Source organism: Oncorhynchus nerka, linkage group LG10 (assembly GCF_034236695.1).
Source record: "Oncorhynchus nerka isolate Pitt River linkage group LG10, Oner_Uvic_2.0, whole genome shotgun sequence".
Lineage (NCBI taxonomy): Eukaryota > Metazoa > Chordata > Actinopteri > Salmoniformes > Salmonidae > Oncorhynchus > Oncorhynchus nerka.
The window spans coordinates 41,882,845-41,904,282 of record NC_088405.1 but is presented as its reverse complement, the minus strand read 5'-3'; the positions used below and the strand labels follow the sequence as shown (position 1 = coordinate 41,904,282).

The window sequence follows — 21,438 nt, the reverse complement described above, 5'->3', positions numbered from 1 at the left end:
TCAGATTTTCAAAATATGCTTTTGAACCATAGCTAAACAAGCATTTGTGTAAGAGTATTGATAGCCTAGCATAGCATTAAGCCTAGCATTCAGCATGCAACATTTTCACAAAAACAAGAAAAGCATTCAAATAAAATAATTTACCTTTGAAGAACTTCAGATGTTTTCAATGAGGAGACTCTCAGTTAGATAGCAAATGTTCAGTTTTTCCAAAAAGATTATTTGTGTAGGACAAATCGCTTCGTTTTGTTCATCACGTTTGGCTACGAAAAAAACCTGCATCCAGGAGTGTAAATTATCGCCGCAAGCTCATTAGCATAACGCAAATGAAATGAAATAAATATATTAGCTCTCAAGCTTAGCCTTTTGTTAACAACACTGTCATCTCAGATTTTCAAAATATGCTTTTGAACCATAGCTAAACATGCTTTTGAACCATAGCTAAACAAGCATTTGTGTAAGAGTATTGATAGCCTAGCATAGCATTAAGCCTAGCATTCAGCATGCAACATTTTCACAAAAACAAGAAAAGCATTCAAATAAAATCATTTACCTTTGAAGAACTTCAGATGTTTTCAATGAGGAGACTCTCAGATAGAAAATGTTCAGTTTTTCCAAAAAGATTATTTGTGTAGGACAAATTGCTCCGTTTTGTTCATCACGTTTGGGTAAGAAAAAAAACGAAAATTAAGTCATTACAACGCAAACTTTTTTCCAAATTAACTCCATAATATCGACAGAAACATGGCAAACGTTGTTTAGAATCAATCCTCAAGGTGTTTTTCACATATATATCGATGATAAATCATTCGTGGCAGTTTGGTTTCTCCTCTGAAGAAAATGGAACGTGCATGGACCTGGCGATTACGCAATAATTTTGACGGAGGACACTGGGCGGACACCTGGTAAATGTAGTCTCTTATGGTCAATCTTCCAATGATATGCCTACAAATACATCACAATGCTGCAGACACCTTGGGGAAACGACAGAAAGTGCAGGCTCATTCCTGGCGCATTCACAGCCATATAAGGAGACATTGGAACACAGGGCATTCAAAATCTGGACCATTTCCTGTATGAAATTTCATCTTGGTTTCGTCTGTAGCATTAGTTCTGGGGCACTCACAGATAATATCTTTGCAGTTTTGGAAACATCAGGGTTTTTTCTTTCCAAAGCTGTCAATTACATCATCTTTTCGTGACAAAATATCTTGTTTAAAACAGGAATGTTTTTTATCCAAAAATTAAAAGAGCGCCCCCTATCTCGAAGAAGTTAAACACTGAGCTGTAGTCAATAAATAGCATTCTCACATAGGTGTTCCTTTGTCCAAGTGAGAAAGGGCAGTATGGAGTGCAATAGAGATTACATCATCTGTGTATCTGTTGGGGCGGTATGCAAATTGGAGTGGGTCTAGAGTTTCTGGGATAATGGTGTTGATGTGAGCCATGACCAGCCTTTCAAAGCACTTCATGGCTATAGATGTGAGAGGTACAGGTAGGTAGACATTTAGACAGGATACCTTAGTGTTCTTGGAGAGAGGGACTATGGTGGTCTGCTTGAAACATGTTGGTATTACAGATTCAGTCAGGGAGAGGTTGAAAATGTCAGTGAAGACACTTGCCAGTTGATCAGCGCATGCTCGGACTACACGTCTTGGTAATCCGTCTGGCCCTACGGCCTTGTGAATGTTGACCTGTTTAAAAGTCTTACTCACATTGGCTACGTAGAGAGTGATCACACAGTCGTCTGAAACCGCAGGGTCTCTCATGCATGTTTCTGTGTTATTTGCTCGAAGAGAGCATAGAAGTAATTTAGTTTGGTAGTAGCCGAGCAAACTTGCTAACTGCCTGCTACTCAGCACTCTATTGTCCTTCTAAACACTCTGACATCAATTTTATCAAACACTCAAACAGCTCATGTTGCGCAACATTTCTATAGGCTATGCAATTGTGTGAGAAAACAGAGTGATGGCCTCTAATAAAAATAGGAGAATCCCATCACCTTTCTTTAGGCTTACTATATTTATTTCTTAACTTAACTTGCCTAATATTAAGCACATTGCTTCTCTTTACAACAGGAGTATAGTCTACCTGGCTGGTATGAATACGAACCACAGGAAAAGCGTCCTCAATTTGCTAACCTGTTTTTGGATTGTCATTATGGGGTATTGAGTGTAGATTGATGATGGGAAAAAACTATTTAATCTGGTTAAGAATAAGGCTATAACGTAAAATGTAAAAAAAAAATGTGGAAAAAGTCAAGGGTTCTGAATACTTTCTGAAGGCACTGTATATATTTTTTATATTTTGGTTCCACTTACCCCGCTCTCCCCTACTGGCAACAATGTGTGATTGTTAATGAGAGACAAATGGAGAAGAGGAAAAGAGGAGAGGATGATAAGATCAGTCTTACCTGTCCGAGGCTTCATGGAGCAAGTTAGTCATACTCTTGCTGGACAGGCAGCAAGCTTGATGAGAGGGTTTACTGTTACAGCTCTCCTACACACACACCAGAGAGACAAAGAGAGAGAGAGAGGTGACAGGTGAGTATGGGGGCTCCTATTTTCATGATAGACTGCAATGCTACAGTGTTGTGTGTTACCTGTCCAGCCATGTCCTCTTCTGTGAGGGCCCGAGGCGGGGTGAGGGGTGATAGGAGGCGTCGGGGGGTGAAAGTGGGGTAATGTCCTCCTCTACATCAGGAACTGGATCTGAAGTCCCCTCTGTAATCAAATACACAGGAAAAAATTATATACAGTATGACTCAATTATTTAGAAGGCCCAGTGCAGTCAAAAATGTTATTTTCCTGGGTTTTATACATATATTTCCACAGTACGAGGTTGGAATAATACTGCGAAATTGTGCAAATGTAATGCCCTACTTTTTTTTTTTTTACATGAAAATTATTTTTGTGAAGCCAGCATACAAATACAAAAAAATAATACATTCAATTTGGAAACACTGGAAACATAATTATTCTGTCTCTGCAGTCTACTGCCCGACCATGTGTTGGGCCCTACATTTGTCCTATGTCCCTCTCACCCCCCCCCCCCCCTTAAAAGATTTAGACGCACTACTGTTCCACTGGATGTCATAAGGTGAATGCACCAATTTGTAAGTCGCTCTGGATAAGAGCGTCTGCTAAATGACTTAAATGTAAAATGTAAATGTTCAACATCCTACATCTGTCCTATGTCCCACTGTTCAACATCCTACATCTGTCCTATGTTCCACTGTTCAGCAGCCTGATGGTCTTCGGAATAAAATTTACCCTGCTCCTATTCTTTATTTATATATAAAAAAAAATATTAACCCACCCACCACCACCCCTCTTCGGAGGACAAATATCTTTTTAGTTTTTTAATGCCCTTTTAGTGTAAGACCCGTTTGAAAAGGCCGCCTGAAATTTAAGCCTGTTTTGGTGGGATAGAGTTTTGGCCTGCCTGGTGAAATCACCAGACGGTAAATTTGTTAATATATTAGAGGCTACTGCCCTATATACATAGACTTGAAATCAATGGCCACTTTAATAATTTGGAACACTAGTTACTTTAATAATGTTTACATATTTTGCACTACTCATACTGTATTCTACTGTATTTTAGTCTATGCCATTCCGACATTGCTCGACCAAATATTTGTATATTCTTAATTCCATTCCTTTACTTTGTGTATTGTTGTGAAATCGTTAGATATTACTTGTTAGATATTACTGCACTGTTGGAGCTAGAAACACAAGCATTTCGCTACACCTGCAATAATATCTGCTAAACATGTGTATGTGACCAATAAAATGTGATTTGATAAGAAAGAGTTACAAACCTATCTGCCAAAACTAGTTTCCAGCCCCCCCCCCCCAGACCACTCCCTGAAAGTCCGAGCAATTTTAGCTTGAGAAATTGCTCTTGTTAAGAAGCTATTTTTGTTAGTTTTCAATTAAAATGGTCAAAAATAATCATAGTAAGGTACTCAATTGTTACCCAGAAATGATTTGACATTGAGATAAAAATGGCTGCATTGGGCCTTTAAGTAAATTTTGTTTAGGATTTAGGCCTGCAGATTGAAATAATTACTTTGCTAAAAATAGCTAAAAATGACACTTTTTAAGTATGAAACCCCAAAACAAATATTACTTTGGGATTAACTATCCCTTAGATCTCACCAGGGGAAGGTCCTCCTGCTGGACATCAGGTGAGGAACATGCGGAAGGGTTGGAGAATGGCTCGGCATTGTCCGACATACGGGCTTCGATGAAGACTGACACATTTGACCCAGTGCAGGATGCCATGTTGGATCCATTGCTGGTAGCCATGTTGACTTCAGGGCAGGAGGCCATATTTGATCCAGGACAAGGTGCCATATTTAATCCAGGATAAGAGGCCATATTTGATCCAGGACAGGAAGCCATATTGGATCCAGGACAGACGGTCATGTTGTCTCCAGGGAAGGCCATAGAGTAGGATACATCAGTGCAGGGTGCTGTGTTGGCCCTTGGTATGTCTCTACAGATTGTGAGTTGGATGCTTCCCTCAGTCTGACGGAGGATATCCACCACCTTACAGTGGCTCAGACCTGATACTATTATACCATTCACCTAGAACACATTTGAATACAACAATGACACATATGTAGTACAAATATACAGTTGAAGTCGGAAGTTTAAATACACTTAGATCATTAAAACTTTGTTTTCAACCACTCCAAAAATGTCTTGTTAAAACAAACTATAGTTCTGGTAAGTCAGTTAGGACATCTACTTTGTGCATGACAAGTCTTTTTTCCAATAATTGTTGACAGAGAGATTATTTCACTGTATCACAATTCTAGTGGGTCAGAATTTGCATACACTAACTTGACTGTGCCTTTAAACAGCTTGGAAAAATCCAGAAAATTATGTCATGGCTTTAGAAACTTCTGAACATCATTTAAGTCAATTAGAGGTGTACCTGTGGATGTATTTCAAGGCCTACCTTCAAACTTTGTGCCTCTTTGCTTGACATCATGGGAAAATCAAAAGAAATCAGCCAAGACCTCAGAAAAAATTTTGTAGACCTCCACAAGTCTGGTTCACCCTTGGGAGCAATTTCCAAACGCCTGAAGGTACCATTTACATCTGTACAAACAATAGCTCGCAAATATAAACACCATGGGACTACGCAGCCGTCATACGGGAAGGAGACGCGTTCTGTCTCTTAGAGATGAACGTACTTTGGTGCTAAAAAGTGCAAATCATTCCCAGAACAACAGCAAAGGACCTTGTGAAGATGCTGGAGGAAACGGGTACAAAAGTATCCATATCCAACGGCTGTTTAGCAAGGAAGAAGCCACTGCGCCAAAACTGCCATAAAAAAGCCAGACTATGGTTTGCAACTGCACATGGGGACAAAGTTCGTACTTTTTGGAGAAATATCCTCTGGTCTGATGAACAAAATAGAACTGATTGGCCATAATGACCATTGTTATGTTTGGAGGAAAAAGGGGGAGGCTTGCAAGCCGAAGAACACCATCCCAACTGTGAAGCACGGGGGTGGGAGCATCATGTTGTGGGGGTGGATAACGACCCCAAGCATACTTCCAAAGTTGTGGCAAAATGGTTTATGGACAACAAAGTCAAGGTATTGGAGTGGCCATCACAAAGCCCTGACCTCAATCCTTTAGAACATTTGTGGGCAGAACTGAAAAAGCGTGTGCGAGCAAGGCATTCTACAAACCTGACTCAGTTACACCAGCTATGTCAGGAGGAATGGGCCAAAATTCACACAACTTATTGTGGGATTTAAAAAGGCAAAGCTACCAAATACTAATTGAGTGGATGTAAACTTCTGACCCACTGGGAGTGTGATGAAAGAAATGAAAGCTGAAATAAATCATTCTCTCTACTATTATTCTGACATTTCACATTCTTAAAATTAAGTGGTGATCCTAACTGTCCTAAGACAGGGAATTTGACTAGGATTAAATGTCAGGAATTGTGAAAAATTGAGTTTAAATGTATTTGGCTAAGGTGTATGTAAACGTCCGACTTCAACTGTATTAAAAGTCATGTTTGGACACATCATCAGTCATGGATGGATCAGTCATTGATAAGTCACATGTGTGCGTAAGAGCTCTGCTACCCGACCAGAGCCCGAATAACTAGGGTACAGGCAGGGCTCGTCTATCGTCTATCACTAATATTTTGAAGCTGAACCCTTTGTTTGTGCTCTGCTGCACAGTATAGTCATATCTGACTAAGATCATAACAAAGTGCTTCAACCTCGTCAAATATAAAACAGGAGAGATTATTTCACAGAAAATGTTTAGAGTGACAAAAAATAGCTAACAGCTAAATGCTCACTTATGTCTCTTCATTGAGCAGAGCAGCCCAAGTGGAGCCGTTGCTATGGATACTCACAGACTCAAAGCAGCCATGAGTAGAGCGCATGCAGAGCGAGCTGTGCCCAGTGAGCGAGTGACAGACAGGAGCAACTCATGGATTTACTGTACTAACGGAGGAAGTTATTTCTGATTTAGAGTTTCTGAATGTCGCAGGCATGGGTAGGCCTTGGGCTTAAAATGCATGCCTGTGCAGGGCTTTAGCGTGTGTGTACCTCGAGCAGTATGTCTCCCACTCTGAGCTGTCCATCCTGCTGTGCCATGCCTCCAGCGCATATCTCCTTCACTCTGAGCGCACTTCCGTTGCATCCTCCAATCAGAGCAAAGCCCAGACCCCCTCTCTCTGGTTTACACACATATATTTGCAAGATACAGCTCTGAGAGAGGGAGAGGTAGAAGTTACACATCCAGTCATCGGGGTGAATGCCAACTTCCACTTAAGTCAAATTACTTTGAGAATTCTAGTTAGGAAGCCCTTATCCCGCGATACTTGCAATTACAATTTATCCATTAAGTAGACACTTTTAGCCAGACTGCTATAAGAACATTCCCAATTCTCTGCCACAGGCTGAGGTAAGCAGTGTTTGAGCAGTAAAATATTAATGCATGAATCAGGTGAGAATGCCCACACAGGCCCCAAGCCGAGAGAACAGATGACTCTAGTTTCAACCTGTGTCATCAGAGAGAGAGAGAGAGAGAGAGAGAGAGAAATAGATAGAGAAAGAAAAGTTGGAGAAAGAGACAGAGAAAGAAAAGTTGGAGAAAGATGAGAGATAGAGAAAGAGAGACAGCAAAAGACAGAGAGTGATAGGTAGATAGAGAGACGGAGAGAGTGAGAGCTAACACTTACGTCTTGATCGGAGGTGACAGAGAGAAGTGGTCTGAATTTCCCAGTGGTTTCGGGCACGGCTTTAGCTACAGGACAAACAGAGAGACAGAACAAAATATTTCCATTTCAACGGACAAAAAAGGTTGGCTATATTATGTAACCAAAAGGCCAGTGTGGCGGGTAGGGTAAATGATAGCTCCTGCTCAATGTTCCTGAATCCTGCTCAATGTAACTTAATCTACTGAGAGATAGAAAAAAAAAATTGCAAGTATTAGAAACATACATCATCAATAATTCATAAGCAAAGGTACCACAGCCAATACAGACGTATGATCAAACAAGATCAATCTAACACATATTCATTCCTGTTTGACCTTGGATAATGTTCTATCCCTCCAGTCACACAAAAAAAAGCCTCCGCAAAAGCTGTCCACGTCAAACAAAAGTAAAACATTCCCCCTGGTGATGATATATTCAGAACAGGACAGGAACTCACGTTGACCTCTCTCCTCTGTGGCCATTTTGGTGCGTAGGTGTCCTCTCGAACAGGTAGACAACACTGGCCTTTCAGACTGCCCCTCTCTTGTCCCTCTACCTCACCCCTCACAGTCAACAAACAACTAGTGTGTGTGTGTGTGTGTGTGGTCTAATACCCCAGTGGAGGTTTAGATGCTCTGTAATAATTAATCCTGCAGTGGCAGCACAGGCCCTGTCCGTCAACAAACACACACACACACTGTCTGTCAGCACCGGGCTACGGCTACAAACACAGACAAAGAGATGAGAGGAGAGAGACCAATAACAAATATTAGCGAGAGAGAGGTCCCACTGAAATACTCCCTTTGCTCCTCCTTCTTCCACTCTCAGGTCACTGAGACCTGGACACAGACAGACAGGACACAGAATCACACACCGTAATGTTGAAAGACCAAACCATGAAGCTTCTGTCTCAGGTAATATGGTTATCTAACCTGGTAATGATTGATCTGAGAATAGCATCTACTTCGTCAATGAGGCATCAACCTGCCTGGTTACAAACTTCTCATTACATCAACTTAACCCATTGCAACACTTAGTCAACATTCCAGTGTTTCAGTTCGTGTCTGTTTCTATGTGAACCAACAGTCACATACACAGAGAGTCCTGAACTGAACATAGTGGTCACCGGGAGGTTAAAGCATCTCAGTACATGATCTTATACGCACCATTACTCTTGGCTTTGGGAGTCACAGGCTGGTCATCTCTACAAGAAACAAAGCAAACAGACGGATCATTTAACAAAAAAAATGCATGCATTCCTACAAAACACACACACACACACTCAGGCAACCCCACACACCTGGTGGCCTTAAGTTTCACTTTGCGCGGAGCAGTCTCGCAGGTCTTGACAGCGTCCTCCAGAGTCATTCCCATGGTGCATCGGCCACAGATGTACAGGATCCTGTCGTTTGGTTGGACGCTGCCTTCCTCACAGGCAGGTGAACCAGGAACCACCTCCAGACAGTAGATCCCCTGCCATTTGCTGCCTATACCACCCGTCAGCTTTATACCTGAGAGATGTGTTCATTAGGGACAAAAACAGAAGAAAACAGAGTGACCAGAGGATACACGACCTAAACAACGGAATGTTTTCCATTGCAAAGTGTTTGCTACGGCGTGCCCTAATGAGCACCATCCAGATATTAGAGATATAATACAGACAGAAAGGTTGAAATTGTAACAGAGGAGCACCTTTTCCCTGCACCTGTGCATCTGTTACGCACAGCAGGTGTGTCTTAAGTCCGTGCCTCCTTAATGAGTTTGTACAGCACAGACGAAGGCATAGAAGCCGAAACGTACGCTCCTTTCTTTGTTTAGCACTTCGCAACGAGGATCTTTTAATATCCGTTTGAGCATGGATTAAATTTAAGTATATTTTTGCATCTCAACCTCCTTGGTTTTCCCTTTTCATGGTTTGAGTACCTACGTAGTTCTACACAGATTTTTTTTCTCCCACGCACCGGCCACCATACATTGCAGCCTGAGCGCAGACCCTCACACTGGCTTCCTATAATATAGTTCTCCCATCTGATAAATACTAATAGTCACGCTCCCATTCAGTGTTTTACCAAGCTGTCCAGTCGGTGTCTTGTGCAGTATGATGTCTTGCAGGTTGTCTGGAAAAGGTGGAGCGATCAGGTTGGTCACCGCCCTCCCCAGGATCAAACTCAGTCTCCTAGGAGATGACCTCAGGATCGACATGGCAACCTCATCCGTCACATTCGTCATATCCTGGCCATTGACCTGGGTGTGGGGAATATGGGAGAGACAGGTAAAGATAATGTGTGCCTATGTGTATGTGTTTGTCCATGTGTGTGTGCCCATGTGTGTGTGCATACCGTGACTAGTCTGTCCCCTGGTCTGAGCCGTCCGTCCGTCTTAGCAGGGTTGTCCAGTATGTCCTGAATGTAGTAGCAGGCATCCAGTTTGCTGCGTGTGATAGTGAACCCAAAGCTACCGCTCCACGACTTGGTCAGAACCACACACATCTCAAATTCCTTCATCATGCCCTGGATGGAAAACACAAAGACAGTGTCCAGGCCTTTGTTCCATTCTCTATCTCTGCTGTTTTCTTTAGGGGTTAGGCTTGGGTTTTTGTGAACGCAGTTGTGAAAAGTGCTATTTCATTTTTTTTGGTAATTGTTTTTATAATTTTTTTAATTAAAATTCAACTTCATTTAACTAGGAAAGTGAGTTAAGAAAAAAAATATTATTTACAATGACGGCCTACACCGGCGACGCGGGGCCAATTGTGATTCCCTATGGGACTCCCAATCACGGCCAGATGTGATACAACCTGGATTAGAACTAGGGGCTGTAGTGACTCTACAGTCCCTGGTTCAAGATTCAGACCGCTGCGCCACTCGGGATCCCTATGAATAAAGTTCAATCAAATGTCACTGGAACAAAAAATTCATCTGCACACTGGTATATCCTCACAAAGTGTTGTTTAATCGGACAACATTTCAACCCAAAACTAGGGTTGCGTCAGGAAAACAATACTGACAGATGTATTTTTTTGTTCTACATTATCCTCTTTAATCCAGCATCTAGGAAAGTGATTTTATGGATGTGATACATTTTTTTTTTTTTTAAGTATTGTCATTGACATTAAGTCTCACTTTTCTGGGATCCTCCTCATTCTCATCCTCATCTTCGTCCTCCTCTTCTGTCTCCTGTCTCCAGGTAGGGTGTGTGTGTGGGAGAGGTGCAGCCTGAATGGGGGGAGAGAGTGAGGACAAGGGAGGCTGGGGAGAGGGGTGGCGTGCGGGGGGTTGCGAGGGGGGCAATGTGTCAGGGGGCTGGGGATTGTATTGGATGACTGAACGAGTGATGTTGGAGGCATTGGTAGTATTGAATGTGATGCTGTGTTTACGATCGGAGGTGATGTTGTGCTTACGATCGAAGGTGATGCTGTGTTTACGATCGGAGGTGATGCTGTGTTTACGATCGGAGGTGATGCTGTGTTTACGATCGGAGGTGATGCTGTGTTTGCAATCAGAGATCCTGGAGTTGGGTTTGGAGGTATGGGAGGAGAGGCTGGGAAGAGGAGGTGTAGCATGCTGGGGCTGGAGAGGATGCACCAAGTGGCTGATGTTGAGGTCAGACATCCTAGAGGAAAGGCTGGATGTAGGCCTAGAGGAGGGCTGAGCTGGTGTCTGCTGGACAGAGGTGGTTTGCAATGACAAATTGGGGTTTGTTGAGCTCCTGGTTTGCGAGGACAAGCTGTGGGGGATGGAAGTACTTTTGGGGGTGGTGGATCGGACCCTAGTAGGGGGGGTGGATCTGGTCCTGGAGGTATGAGAGGTAGTGTGTGGAGCCACACTGGGGGTACATGAGGTGTTTGAGGTAAGGCTAGAGGGCCTATCCGAAGTCGAACTGATGTTCAAGTACTCTTTATCAGCCAGAATGGTTTTTCCATCACCCATAAGGCAGTATGTTAAACTGCCGTCCGCCTCTTCTCTGATGCCACTGGAAGTACATACAGGGTTCATTAACAGTTGTGTGTGTGTGTGTTTGTCTTTGTATTTATTTGCATTTAATTGATCCTTTAATTGCACAGGTAAATCGCATTGAAAATAAACATTTATTTAACAAGAGCGACCTGTTTCTAAAAGGCAGCAATCAATAATTTATTCTGTACTTAAAATGTTACATTAACGTTACCTGGTGTACACGGGACTAGTACTGGTCTTGGCCCCGACAGATGCCGAGCTCATTTCTTCGGAACCTTCCTCGTCCACAACCGACAACTCTTCACTGTCTCCTGTGTCACTTCTGCTGGCGAGGGAGATGGGGGAAGGGGGTGAGGGAGAGGGTGAGGAAGGCTGGTTCTCGGCTGCGTCCATCTCACTGTCTTGACTATCCTGACTCTGTTGAGTCTTCGGACCTCCAGAGGGCTCAGGGGATTTGTCTGTTTGTCTGGCCTGCCTGGAGGCTTGGTCCTGGGCTTGTGATGTCTGCATTGGCTCCTTCTGGGCCTGGTTTTCCTGGTTGTACTGACGGTTCTGGTATGCCTGTAGCTTGAGCAGCTGGCTATAATCTTCCCCTAGCCTGATGTCTAGAGACTTGGACCTCACCCCACGGGTTGGAGACAAGAAAGGAACCTATAAAGAGAGAGATACCACTCAGTGCTCAATTGTCAGTGCATGTGTCTATTTATCTGTGAGCCTGTGTGTCTACTCACCAGTGTGTCAGCATCCAGTTGAGACAGTACTCCAAGAGCAGGTCTGCAGAGAGTCAGGTGGACCTCAGACGGAGGCCCACGGAGCAGGAACAACACCCTCTGTGGATGAGCGGTCAAGGGTCAGTACAAGGAAGTTTTTGGTATGTGTGTGGTTCAGTCTGCTGGGGAGGACAGGGGCATATTGGTCGGGAGTTCTCTGTATCTGCTGCATTTATTTGTCAACGTACTTTGTGCACTAACGTAAATATGTATGGTTATTTTGGCGGGCCACAGACACATGCAGGACCCCTTTGCCACCAAGCATTCCCATGACAACAGCTAATTTGCATGTTAACGACACTGCCGTCTCAGTCCGACCGCTGTGTAATCCATAGTTCAGAGCCATAGGTGAGACGTGCAGAGTTCATTTCTGATAGATCAGATTAGGGGATTAACTGTGATGTGGCACAGAGAGCAAAGGAGGTAGAGAGAGAATGCTGAATAAAGCACGGAGCTAACATACAGAGAGACGCACTGCATTCTAACACTAAACTAAACCTCTTTTCAGAAACTACAACCAAATATTGCATGCACTAGCTAGACACCTAGATGACACGAACGGAACTACCCAAACTCTCTGGTTAAAAGCACCACCTCCACGAAATCATCACTCGTCAAAATAATCTGTGATGCCGGTGCGCCAAATCATAATTCGTTATACAAAAAGACAAAGAACGCCATTGGTGACGCTCTCGCGCCTCATCGGTAGACCACCCCGCCTCCCCACTCTCAGATTCAGCAAGGCACGCCAACATATGAAAATATTTAACACCGAACCCTGACATTCACAACCTAATCTCAATACAACGCTAACTCTAACCACCTCATTCACACTCACCAACAGGACACAATACTTCATATCTGGCTTGAAGGACAAAGATAAAGAGATTTGTACAAGAAAGACATTGTGTACCTGGTAGCTGAGGCCTTTAACCCATTGTCCATTAACAGCCAATATGACGTCTCCTTCTCTGATCTGTCCTGACTCCTTGGCTGGTTGACCCTGGAAAAGGGTTTTGATCCGCACCACACTGCTGCCCTGGTCACAACCACTGTTCAACTCACTGATGTAGAAGCTGAAGCCCAAACCACACAGGCTCTTCTTCAACAGCACCTCCAGAGTGTTGTCTGAGAAGAGCGCAAAGGGTCATCATTATTTTCAGAGTGTTTGAGAGAGGGGGAGGGTGATTCAGCTTCACATCATTATTTACATGCACCAACAAGCATTTTCTGCTGTTAAACTCATTCCATTTCATTGTAGCCCTCCACCAGACTGGAATGTGTGGAAACAGTAAAACCAAGACCGAGGTCTGTACATATGTACGGACGCATGCATACGCACATGCTGACACACACGCACGTGCAGACACACACTGAGCTATAAGGCATCAGCGTGTCAGCTCTCAGGGGACTGGGGGTGTGTCGGGGCTGTCTGTGACAGCCAACACAATGTAGCTGTCAGATAAGTCACAGCCACCTCGGGGGAGTCTGTGTGTGTCTGCCTGGTTGTGTGCCTTTGTGTTTGTGTGTGTGTGTGTGTGTGTGCCCTCTCCTCTCACCATCAGTGACAAAGCTGTAGTCCTTGGTCTTGCCACTCAAGGTCATCTCCATGGAGCTGTCTCTCCTGAGACTTCCCGATTGGCTCTGTGAAGCTGAGCGGGGGCGATTCGCTCCTGCCCCCAACACCACCTGGGGCTCCCTCTCTAAAAGCAGACTCACCACCTAATACACACACACACACACAGACACAGACACACACACACAGTGAACATACACACAGCGTTCATACACACACAATGATCATGCACACAGAAAAAACAAAACAGCTAAAATCACAGAATTCTGTCCGACAATAGGGAGAAAGGGTTAAGACAGTGCTGTTTAGAGACTCATTATGCTAGTGAAGTCATGTGAGAAAATAGCTAGATTTGTTATGTTATTTGTTTTTGTCCTGGAATCTGGGAGTTACGTAAACCAGTGATTGGACAGGGGGTGACTGGGCTAAGCTAAGCTGTCTGTCAACACTATGTTAGAGATGTGGCCCAGGTGTCAGTGTAGAGCATGCTAACATCAGCAAGCCTAAAGGCTGAGGCTAAAGCTCATTAGCAAAGGCTAAAATAACAACAGCTGTAAACATATGGTTTGCCCTGCCACTGCCAAGAGAGAAGGAGAGAGAACTAAAGAGAGGCGAGACTAAAGAGCGAGAGAAAGATGGAGTGTGTGCGTGCATCGTACCTCTCCAGTCTTCTTCAGGCACTCCACGGCCTGTTTGTGTGTTACACCTCGTAGGTTGGACCCATCAACTTCCAGCAGTCGGTCACCTGTCATACATACGCACATGATTGATTAGTGATGTCTGGTTACCTATTTGAGTGTGTGAAGCTAGTCTGGTATTGGTTGATTAGTGATGTTTGGTTACCTATTTGAATGTGTGAAGCTAGTCTGGTATTGGTTGAGTAGTGATGTTTGGTTACCTATTTGAATGTGTGAAGCTAGTCAGGTATTGGTTGAGTAGTGATGTTTGGTTACCTATTTGAATGTGTGAAGCTAGTCAGGTATTGGTTGAGTAGTGATGTCTGGTTACCTATTTGAATGTGTGAAGCTAGTCAGGTATTGGTTGAGGAGTGATGTCTGGTTACCTATTTGAATGTGTGAAGCTAGTCAGGTATTGGTTGAGGTGATGTTTGACCTATCTGTTTGGTTACCTATCTGAATGTGTGAAGCTAGTCAGGTATTGGTTGAGTGAAGCTGTCTGGTATTGGTTGAGGAGTGATGTTACCTATCTGAATGTGTGAAGCTAGTCTGGTATTGGTTGAGTAGTGATGTTTGGTTACCTATTTGAATGTGTGAAGCTAGTCTGGTATTGGTTGAGTAGTGATGTTTTACCTATTTGGTTACCTATTTGAATGATGTTTGAAGCTAGTCAGGTATTGGTTGAGTAGTGATGTTTGGTTACCTATTTGAATGTGTGAAGCTAGTCAGGGATTGGTTGAGGAGTGATGTCTGGTTACCTATTTGAATGTGTGAAACTAGTCAGGGATTGGTTGAGGAGTGATGTCTGGTTACCTATTTGAATGTGTGAAGCTAGTCAGGTATTGGTTGAGGAGTGATGTTTGGTTACCTATCTGAATGTGTGAAGCTAGTCAGGTATTGGTTGAGGAGTGATGTTTGGTTACCTATCTGAATGTGGTATTGGTTGAAGTGATGTTTGGTTACCTAGTCTGGTATTGGTTGAGTAGTGATGTTTGGTTACCTATTTGAATGTGTGAAGCTAGTCTGGTATTGGTTGAGTAGTGATGTTTGGTTACCTATTTGAATGTGTGAAGCTAGTCAGGTATTGGTTGAGTAGTGATGTTTGGTTACCTATTTGAATGTGTGAAGCTAGTCTGGTATTGGTATTTTGGTTGAATGTAGTGATGTTTGTGATTACCTATTTGAATGTGTGAAGCTAGTCAGGTATTGGTTGAGTAGTGATGTTTGGTTACCTATTTGAATGTGTGAAGCTAGTCAGGTATTGGTTGAGGAGTGATGTCTGGTTACCTATCTGAATGTGTGAAGCTAGTCAGGTATTGGTTGAGGAGTGATGTCTGGTTACCTATCTGAATGTGTGAAGCTAGTCAGGTTGAGGAGTGATGTTGGTTACCTATTTGAATGGAGGTGATGTCTGTCTGTTACCTATCTGAATGTGTGAAGCTAGTCAGGTATTGGTTGAGGAGTGATGTCTGGTTACCTATTTGAATGTGTGAAGCTAGTCAGGTTTAGGTTGAGGAGTGATGTCTGGTTACCTATCTGAATGTGTGAAGCTAGTCAGGTATTGGTTGAGGAGTGATGTCTGGTTACCTATCTGAATGTGTGAAGCTAGTCAGGTATTGGTTGAGTAGTGATGTTTGGTTACCTATCTGAATGTGTGAAGCTAGTCAGGTATTGGTTGAGTGATGTGACCTATCTGAATTTGGTTACCCTATCTGAATGTGTGAAGCTAGTCAGGTATTGGTTGAGGAGTGATGTCTGGTTACCTATCTGAATGTGTGAAGCTAGTCAGGTATTGGTTGAGTAGTGATGTTTGGTTACCTATCTGAATGTGTGAAGCTAGTCAGGTATTGGTTGAGGAGTGATGTTTGGTTACCTATCTGAATGTGTGAAGCTAGTCAGGTATTGGTTGAGGAGTGATGTCTGGTTACCTATCTGAATGCGCCCGTCCTGCTCAGCAGCGGCCCCTGGCACCAGACTCTTGATGTATATCCCCTCGTAACGAACACAGGTGTTCATTCCACCCTGTAGGGCACAACACATACTGTATCCCATACTGTACTGTATATATTATATCATAGCTTCTACCCCTGGCCCTAGCCTCAGACTACTGCCTCTAAAACTAACACGGGTAAAACTTGACTCCCCTATAGAGAACCTATAACATACTGCATTAAGTATAGGAGACTGCGAGTAGGGGAGGCAAAGGCACCTAGGGATTGTTTTGATCATGACCCCTAAACCTAAACCCTAGCCTGACCCCTAACCTCCACCCTATAGAAGAATGTGTACTGTAGATTGGTGTGACTGAGACAGTAGTAGTATTATAGGTGGAAATTAGGAATATAATTACTAGAAGCGACAAAGCAATTTGACTGGAACACTCATGGGTACACGTTCTAGTTATTCTGTTTCTATGGCATGGCCAAGGTGTGGAGTTGGGAAGCACTACTGTCACATATATAGATTTACTCACAGCTACACTTATACCCAGGCTGCCGTTGGCCTTCTTCAGCTCCACCACAAGCTGTTCCCTGGCTCTCAGACTGCAGAGAGAGGGAGACCTGGAACACACCTCCTGGAGGGGGAGGGAGAGAAAGAGGGAGATAGGAGGGGAAAATGGGGAGACAGTGAGAGGGACAGAGAGAGAGATAGGGGAGGTGGTAAGGGGTAGGGGGGTGTGTGAGAGAAAGAGAGAAAATGAACGAATGCCAAGAATGCTATCACGTCGTGAATTCTACAGCTTGTTTACAATAACGTCGTACAAATAAACGTATTCCAAATTTCCTGAACTCCAGCCTTAATCCAGTTATCCATTAGCCACGAACATGACCGGCTAACCTATTATCCCATTAAGTCTCTTGAACAAGTAGCATTTTCCAAGAATTTCCCCTCAGGGACAAAAAAAAAAAATCACATCCTATACCACACAACCATTCTGTTAACAATAGCGTTAAAACACACAAAATTCATATGAACACCACAACCCTTCACTTGACCTCTTCACCCAAGGGTTTCCAGCATCCACAGCTTTCGACAGCTGCTATGCTATAGCTATATCATGGACTTAATGAGCCATTTGCAGTTTCACTGTACCGGCCGTGTGTACTTAAGGGTGTTTCTCATACAACCGTGCTTCTACACTTTCATGCTCAGAGTTTGTTCTCCACGAGTGTTCTATTGAGTACGTTCTTGTGGGGACGAGAGTGCGGAGAAAGCATCAAATATTACATTTGATATTGCACTCGCACTCCGTTGCTACCGTATTCCCTGATGTCCTTGCTGTGTCTGAATCCTGGCTTAGGAAGGCCACCAAAAATTTGGAGATTTCCATACCCAACTATAACAATTTTCCGTCAAGAGAGAACTGCCAAAGGAGGAGGAGTTGCAGTCTACTGCAGAGATAGCCTGCAAAGTAATGTCATACTTTCCAGGTCCATACCCAAACAGTTCGAACTTCTAATTTTAAAAAGGAATCTCTCCAGAAATAAGTCTTACAGAAAATGTTTGACCTCTGTCATTGCCAACAAAGGGTATATAACAAAGAATTGAGATAAACTTTTGTTATTGACCAAATACTTATTTTCCACCATAATTTGCAAATAAATTCATAAATATGTGATTTTCTGGATTTTTTTTTCCATTTTGTCTGTCATAGTTGAAGTGTACCTATGATGAAAATTACAGGCCTCTCTCATCTTTTTAAGTGGGAGAACTTGCAAAATTGGTGGCTGACTAAATAGTTTTTTGCCCCACTGTATATCCATCCTGCCCTGCTTATCTAAGGTCTTCAAAAGCCAAGTCAACAAACAGATCACTGACCATCTCGAATCCCACCGTACCTTCTCCGCTGTGCAATCTGGTTTCCCTAGCCGGTGACGGGTGCACCTCAGCCACGCTCAAGGTACTAAATGATATCATAACCGCCATCGATAAAAGACAGTACTGTGCAGCCGTCTTCATCGACCTGGCTCTGTCAATCACCATATTCTTATCGGCAGACTCAGTAGCCTCGGTTTTTCTAATGACTGCCTTGCCTGCTTCACCAACTACTTTTCAGACAGAGTTCAGTGTGTCAAATCATAGGGCATGTTGTCCGGTCCTCTGGCAGTCTCGATGGGGGTGCCACAGGGTTCAATTCTCGCGCCGACTCTTTTCTCTGTATATATCAATGATGCTGCTCTTGCTGCGGGCGATTCCATGATCCACCTCTACGTAGACGACACCATCCTGTATACTTCTGGCCCTTCCTTGGACACTGTGCTATCTAACCTCCAAACGAGCCTCAACGCCATACAACACTCCTTCCGTGGCCTCCAACTGCTCTTAAACGCTAGTAAAACCAAATGCATGCTTTTCAACCGTTCGCTGCCTGCACCCGCACGCCCGACTAGCATCAACACCCTGGATGGTTCCGACCTAGAATATGTGGATATATATATATTATAGATATAAGTACCTAGGTGTCTGGCTAGACTGTAAACTCTCCTTCCAGACTCATATCAAACATCTCCAATCCAAAATCAAATCCAGAATCGGCTTTCTATTTCGCAACAAAGCCTCCTTCCCTCATGTCACCAAACTTACCCTAGTAAAACTGACTATCCTACCAATCCTCTACTTCGGCGATGTCATCAACAAAATATCTTCCAATAGTCTACTCAGCAAACTGGATGCAGTTTATCACAGTGCCATCCGCTTTGTTACTAAAGCACCATATACCACCCACCATTGCGACCTGTAGGCTCTAGTCGGCTGGCCCTCGCTACATATTAGTCACCAGACCCACTGGCTCCAGGTGATCTACAAATCCATGCTAGGTAAAGTTCCGCCTTATCTCAGTTCACTGGTCACGATGGCAACACCCAGCCGTAGCACGCGCTCCAGCAGGTGTATCTCACTGATCATCCCTAAAGCCAACACCTTATTTGGCCAACCTTTCCTTCCAGTTCTCTGCTGCCTGTGACTGGAACGAATTGCAAAAATCGTTGAAGTTGGAGACTTTTATCTCCCTCATCAACTTTAAACATCTGCTATCTGAGCAGTTAACCGATCGCTGCAGCTGTACATAGTCCATCGGTAAATAGCCCACCCAATTGACCTACCTCATCCCCATACTGTTTTTATTTATTTACTTTTCTGCTCTTTTGCACACCAGTATCTCTACCTGCACATGACCATCTGATCATTTATCACTCCAGTGTTAATCTGCCTACCTCCTCATGCCCTTTGCACACAATGTATATAGACTCATTTTTTTTTCTTTTTTTCTACTGTGTTATTTATTGACTTGTTCATTGTTTACTCCATGTGTAACTCTGTGTTGTTGTCTGTTCACACTGCTATGCTTTATCTTGGCCAGGTCGCAGTTGTAAATGAGAACTTGTTCTCAACTAGCCTAACTGGTTAAATAAAGGTAAAAAAAAAAAGAGTGGCCATAAGTTTTGAGAATGACATATATATTAATTTTCACAAAGTCTGCTGCCTCAGTTTGTATGATGGCAATTTACATATAGTCCAGAATGTTATGAAGAGTGATCAGATGAATTGCAAAGTCCTTCTTTGCCTTGCAAATTAACTGAATCCCCCCAAAACATTTCCACCGCATTCCAACCCTGCCACAAAAGGACCAGCTGACATCATGTCAGTGATTCTCTCGTTAACACAGGTGTGAGTGTTGACGAGGACAAGGCTGGAGATCACTGTCATGCTGATTGAGTTCGAATAACAGACTGGAAGCTTCAAAAGGAGGGTGGTGCTTGGAATCATTGTTCTTCCTCTGTCAAACATGGTTACCTGCAAGGAAACACAAGCCATCATCATTGCTTTGCACAAAAAGGGTTTCACAGGCAAGGATATTGCTGCCAGTAAGATTGCACCTAAATCAACCATTTATCAGATCATCAAGAACTTCAAGGAGAGAGGTTCAATTGTTGTGACGAAGGCTTCAGGGCACCCAAGAAAGTCCAGCAAGCTCCAGAACCATCTCCTAAAGTTGATTCAGCTGCGGGATCAGGGCACCACCAGTACAGAGCTTGCTCAGGAATGGCAACAGGCAGGTGTGAGTGCATCTGCACGCACAGTGAGGTGAAGACTTTGAGGATGGCCTGGTGTCAAGAAGGGCAGCAAATAAGCCACTTCTCTCCAGGAAAAACATCAGGGACAGGGACAGGGACCTATTCTGCAAAAGGTACAGGGATTGGACTGCTGAGGACTGGGGTAAAGTTATTTTCTCTGATGAATCCCCTTTCCGATTGTTTGGGACATCCGGAAAAAAGCTTGTCCGGAGAAGACAAGGTGAGCGCTACCATCAGTCCTGTGTCATGCCAACAGTAAAGCATCCTGAGACCATTCATGTGTGGGGTTGCTTCTCAGCCAAGGGAGTGGGCTCACTCACAATTTTGCCTAAGAACACAGCCATGAATAAAGAATGGTACCAACACATCCTCCGAGAGCAACTTCTCCCAACAATCCAGGAACAGTTTGGTGACGAACAATGCCTTTTCCAGCATGATGGAGCACCTTGCCATAAGGCAAAAGTGATAATTAAGTGTCTCGGGGAACAAAACATAGATATTTTGGGTCCATGGCCAGGAAACTCCCCAGACCTTAATCCCATTGAGAACTTGTGGTCAATCCTCAAGAGGCGGGTGGACAAACAAAAACCCACAAATTCTGACAAACTCCAAGCATTGATTATGGAAGAATGGGCTGCCATCAGTCAGGATGTGGCCCATAAGTTAATTGACAGCATGCCAGGGAGGATTGCAGAGGTCTTTGTCATGGGAATTTTACAATTCCTATATGTGTTCATTAACCAATTCAATTAAAATCACTGTCTGTTTCTAAGAATTTGTAAAATCCTTATTTGCATAAAATAGACCGAGACCAGTCTATCAAAAATTAGCCAATAGCATTTATTCTCGGAGTGCGCTGCCCATAGAACCATGTACAACAGCTTATATATCACATATGACATCATAGGTTTTAAAATGTATCTCCTCCTATCGACCAGGACAAAGCAGGTTCAAAAGTTCATTCCAACCTACTAGCGCACATACCTGACACACTATATCTGGATTAACTCCTGAAGTCTCACCATAATTTATCACTACTTAGCAGACAGTTCCAGATACGGAAAACCTGGAGAGGCTCTCGCTGTCTTATTTGATCGCCACAGAGTTATAGTTGAGTCGGCTCAAACATAGGTTAATGACC

At 43.5% G+C, this 21,438-nt stretch overlaps 1 protein-coding gene across 1 annotated transcript in view; it reads right to left on the bottom strand.

The window, feature by feature from the left end:
- LOC115135333 (tyrosine-protein phosphatase non-receptor type 13-like) overlaps positions 1–21,438 on the bottom strand; it is a 100,176-nt gene that overhangs the window by 21,415 nt on the left and 57,323 nt on the right. Inside the window, 20 exon segments of the mRNA XM_065023383.1 lie at positions 2,414–2,499; positions 2,603–2,668; positions 2,671–2,726; positions 4,166–4,595; positions 6,592–6,753; positions 7,227–7,291; positions 7,702–7,803; positions 7,805–8,083; positions 8,411–8,448; positions 8,545–8,755; positions 9,314–9,488; positions 9,584–9,754; positions 10,367–11,216; positions 11,412–11,851; positions 11,932–12,030; positions 12,884–13,098; positions 13,530–13,692; positions 14,206–14,291; positions 16,152–16,245; positions 16,697–16,798. Of these exon segments, the coding sequence (XP_064879455.1) occupies positions 2,414–2,499; positions 2,603–2,668; positions 2,671–2,726; positions 4,166–4,595; positions 6,592–6,753; positions 7,227–7,291; positions 7,702–7,803; positions 7,805–8,083; positions 8,411–8,448; positions 8,545–8,755; positions 9,314–9,488; positions 9,584–9,754; positions 10,367–11,216; positions 11,412–11,851; positions 11,932–12,030; positions 12,884–13,098; positions 13,530–13,692; positions 14,206–14,291; positions 16,152–16,245; positions 16,697–16,798 (3,890 nt within the window).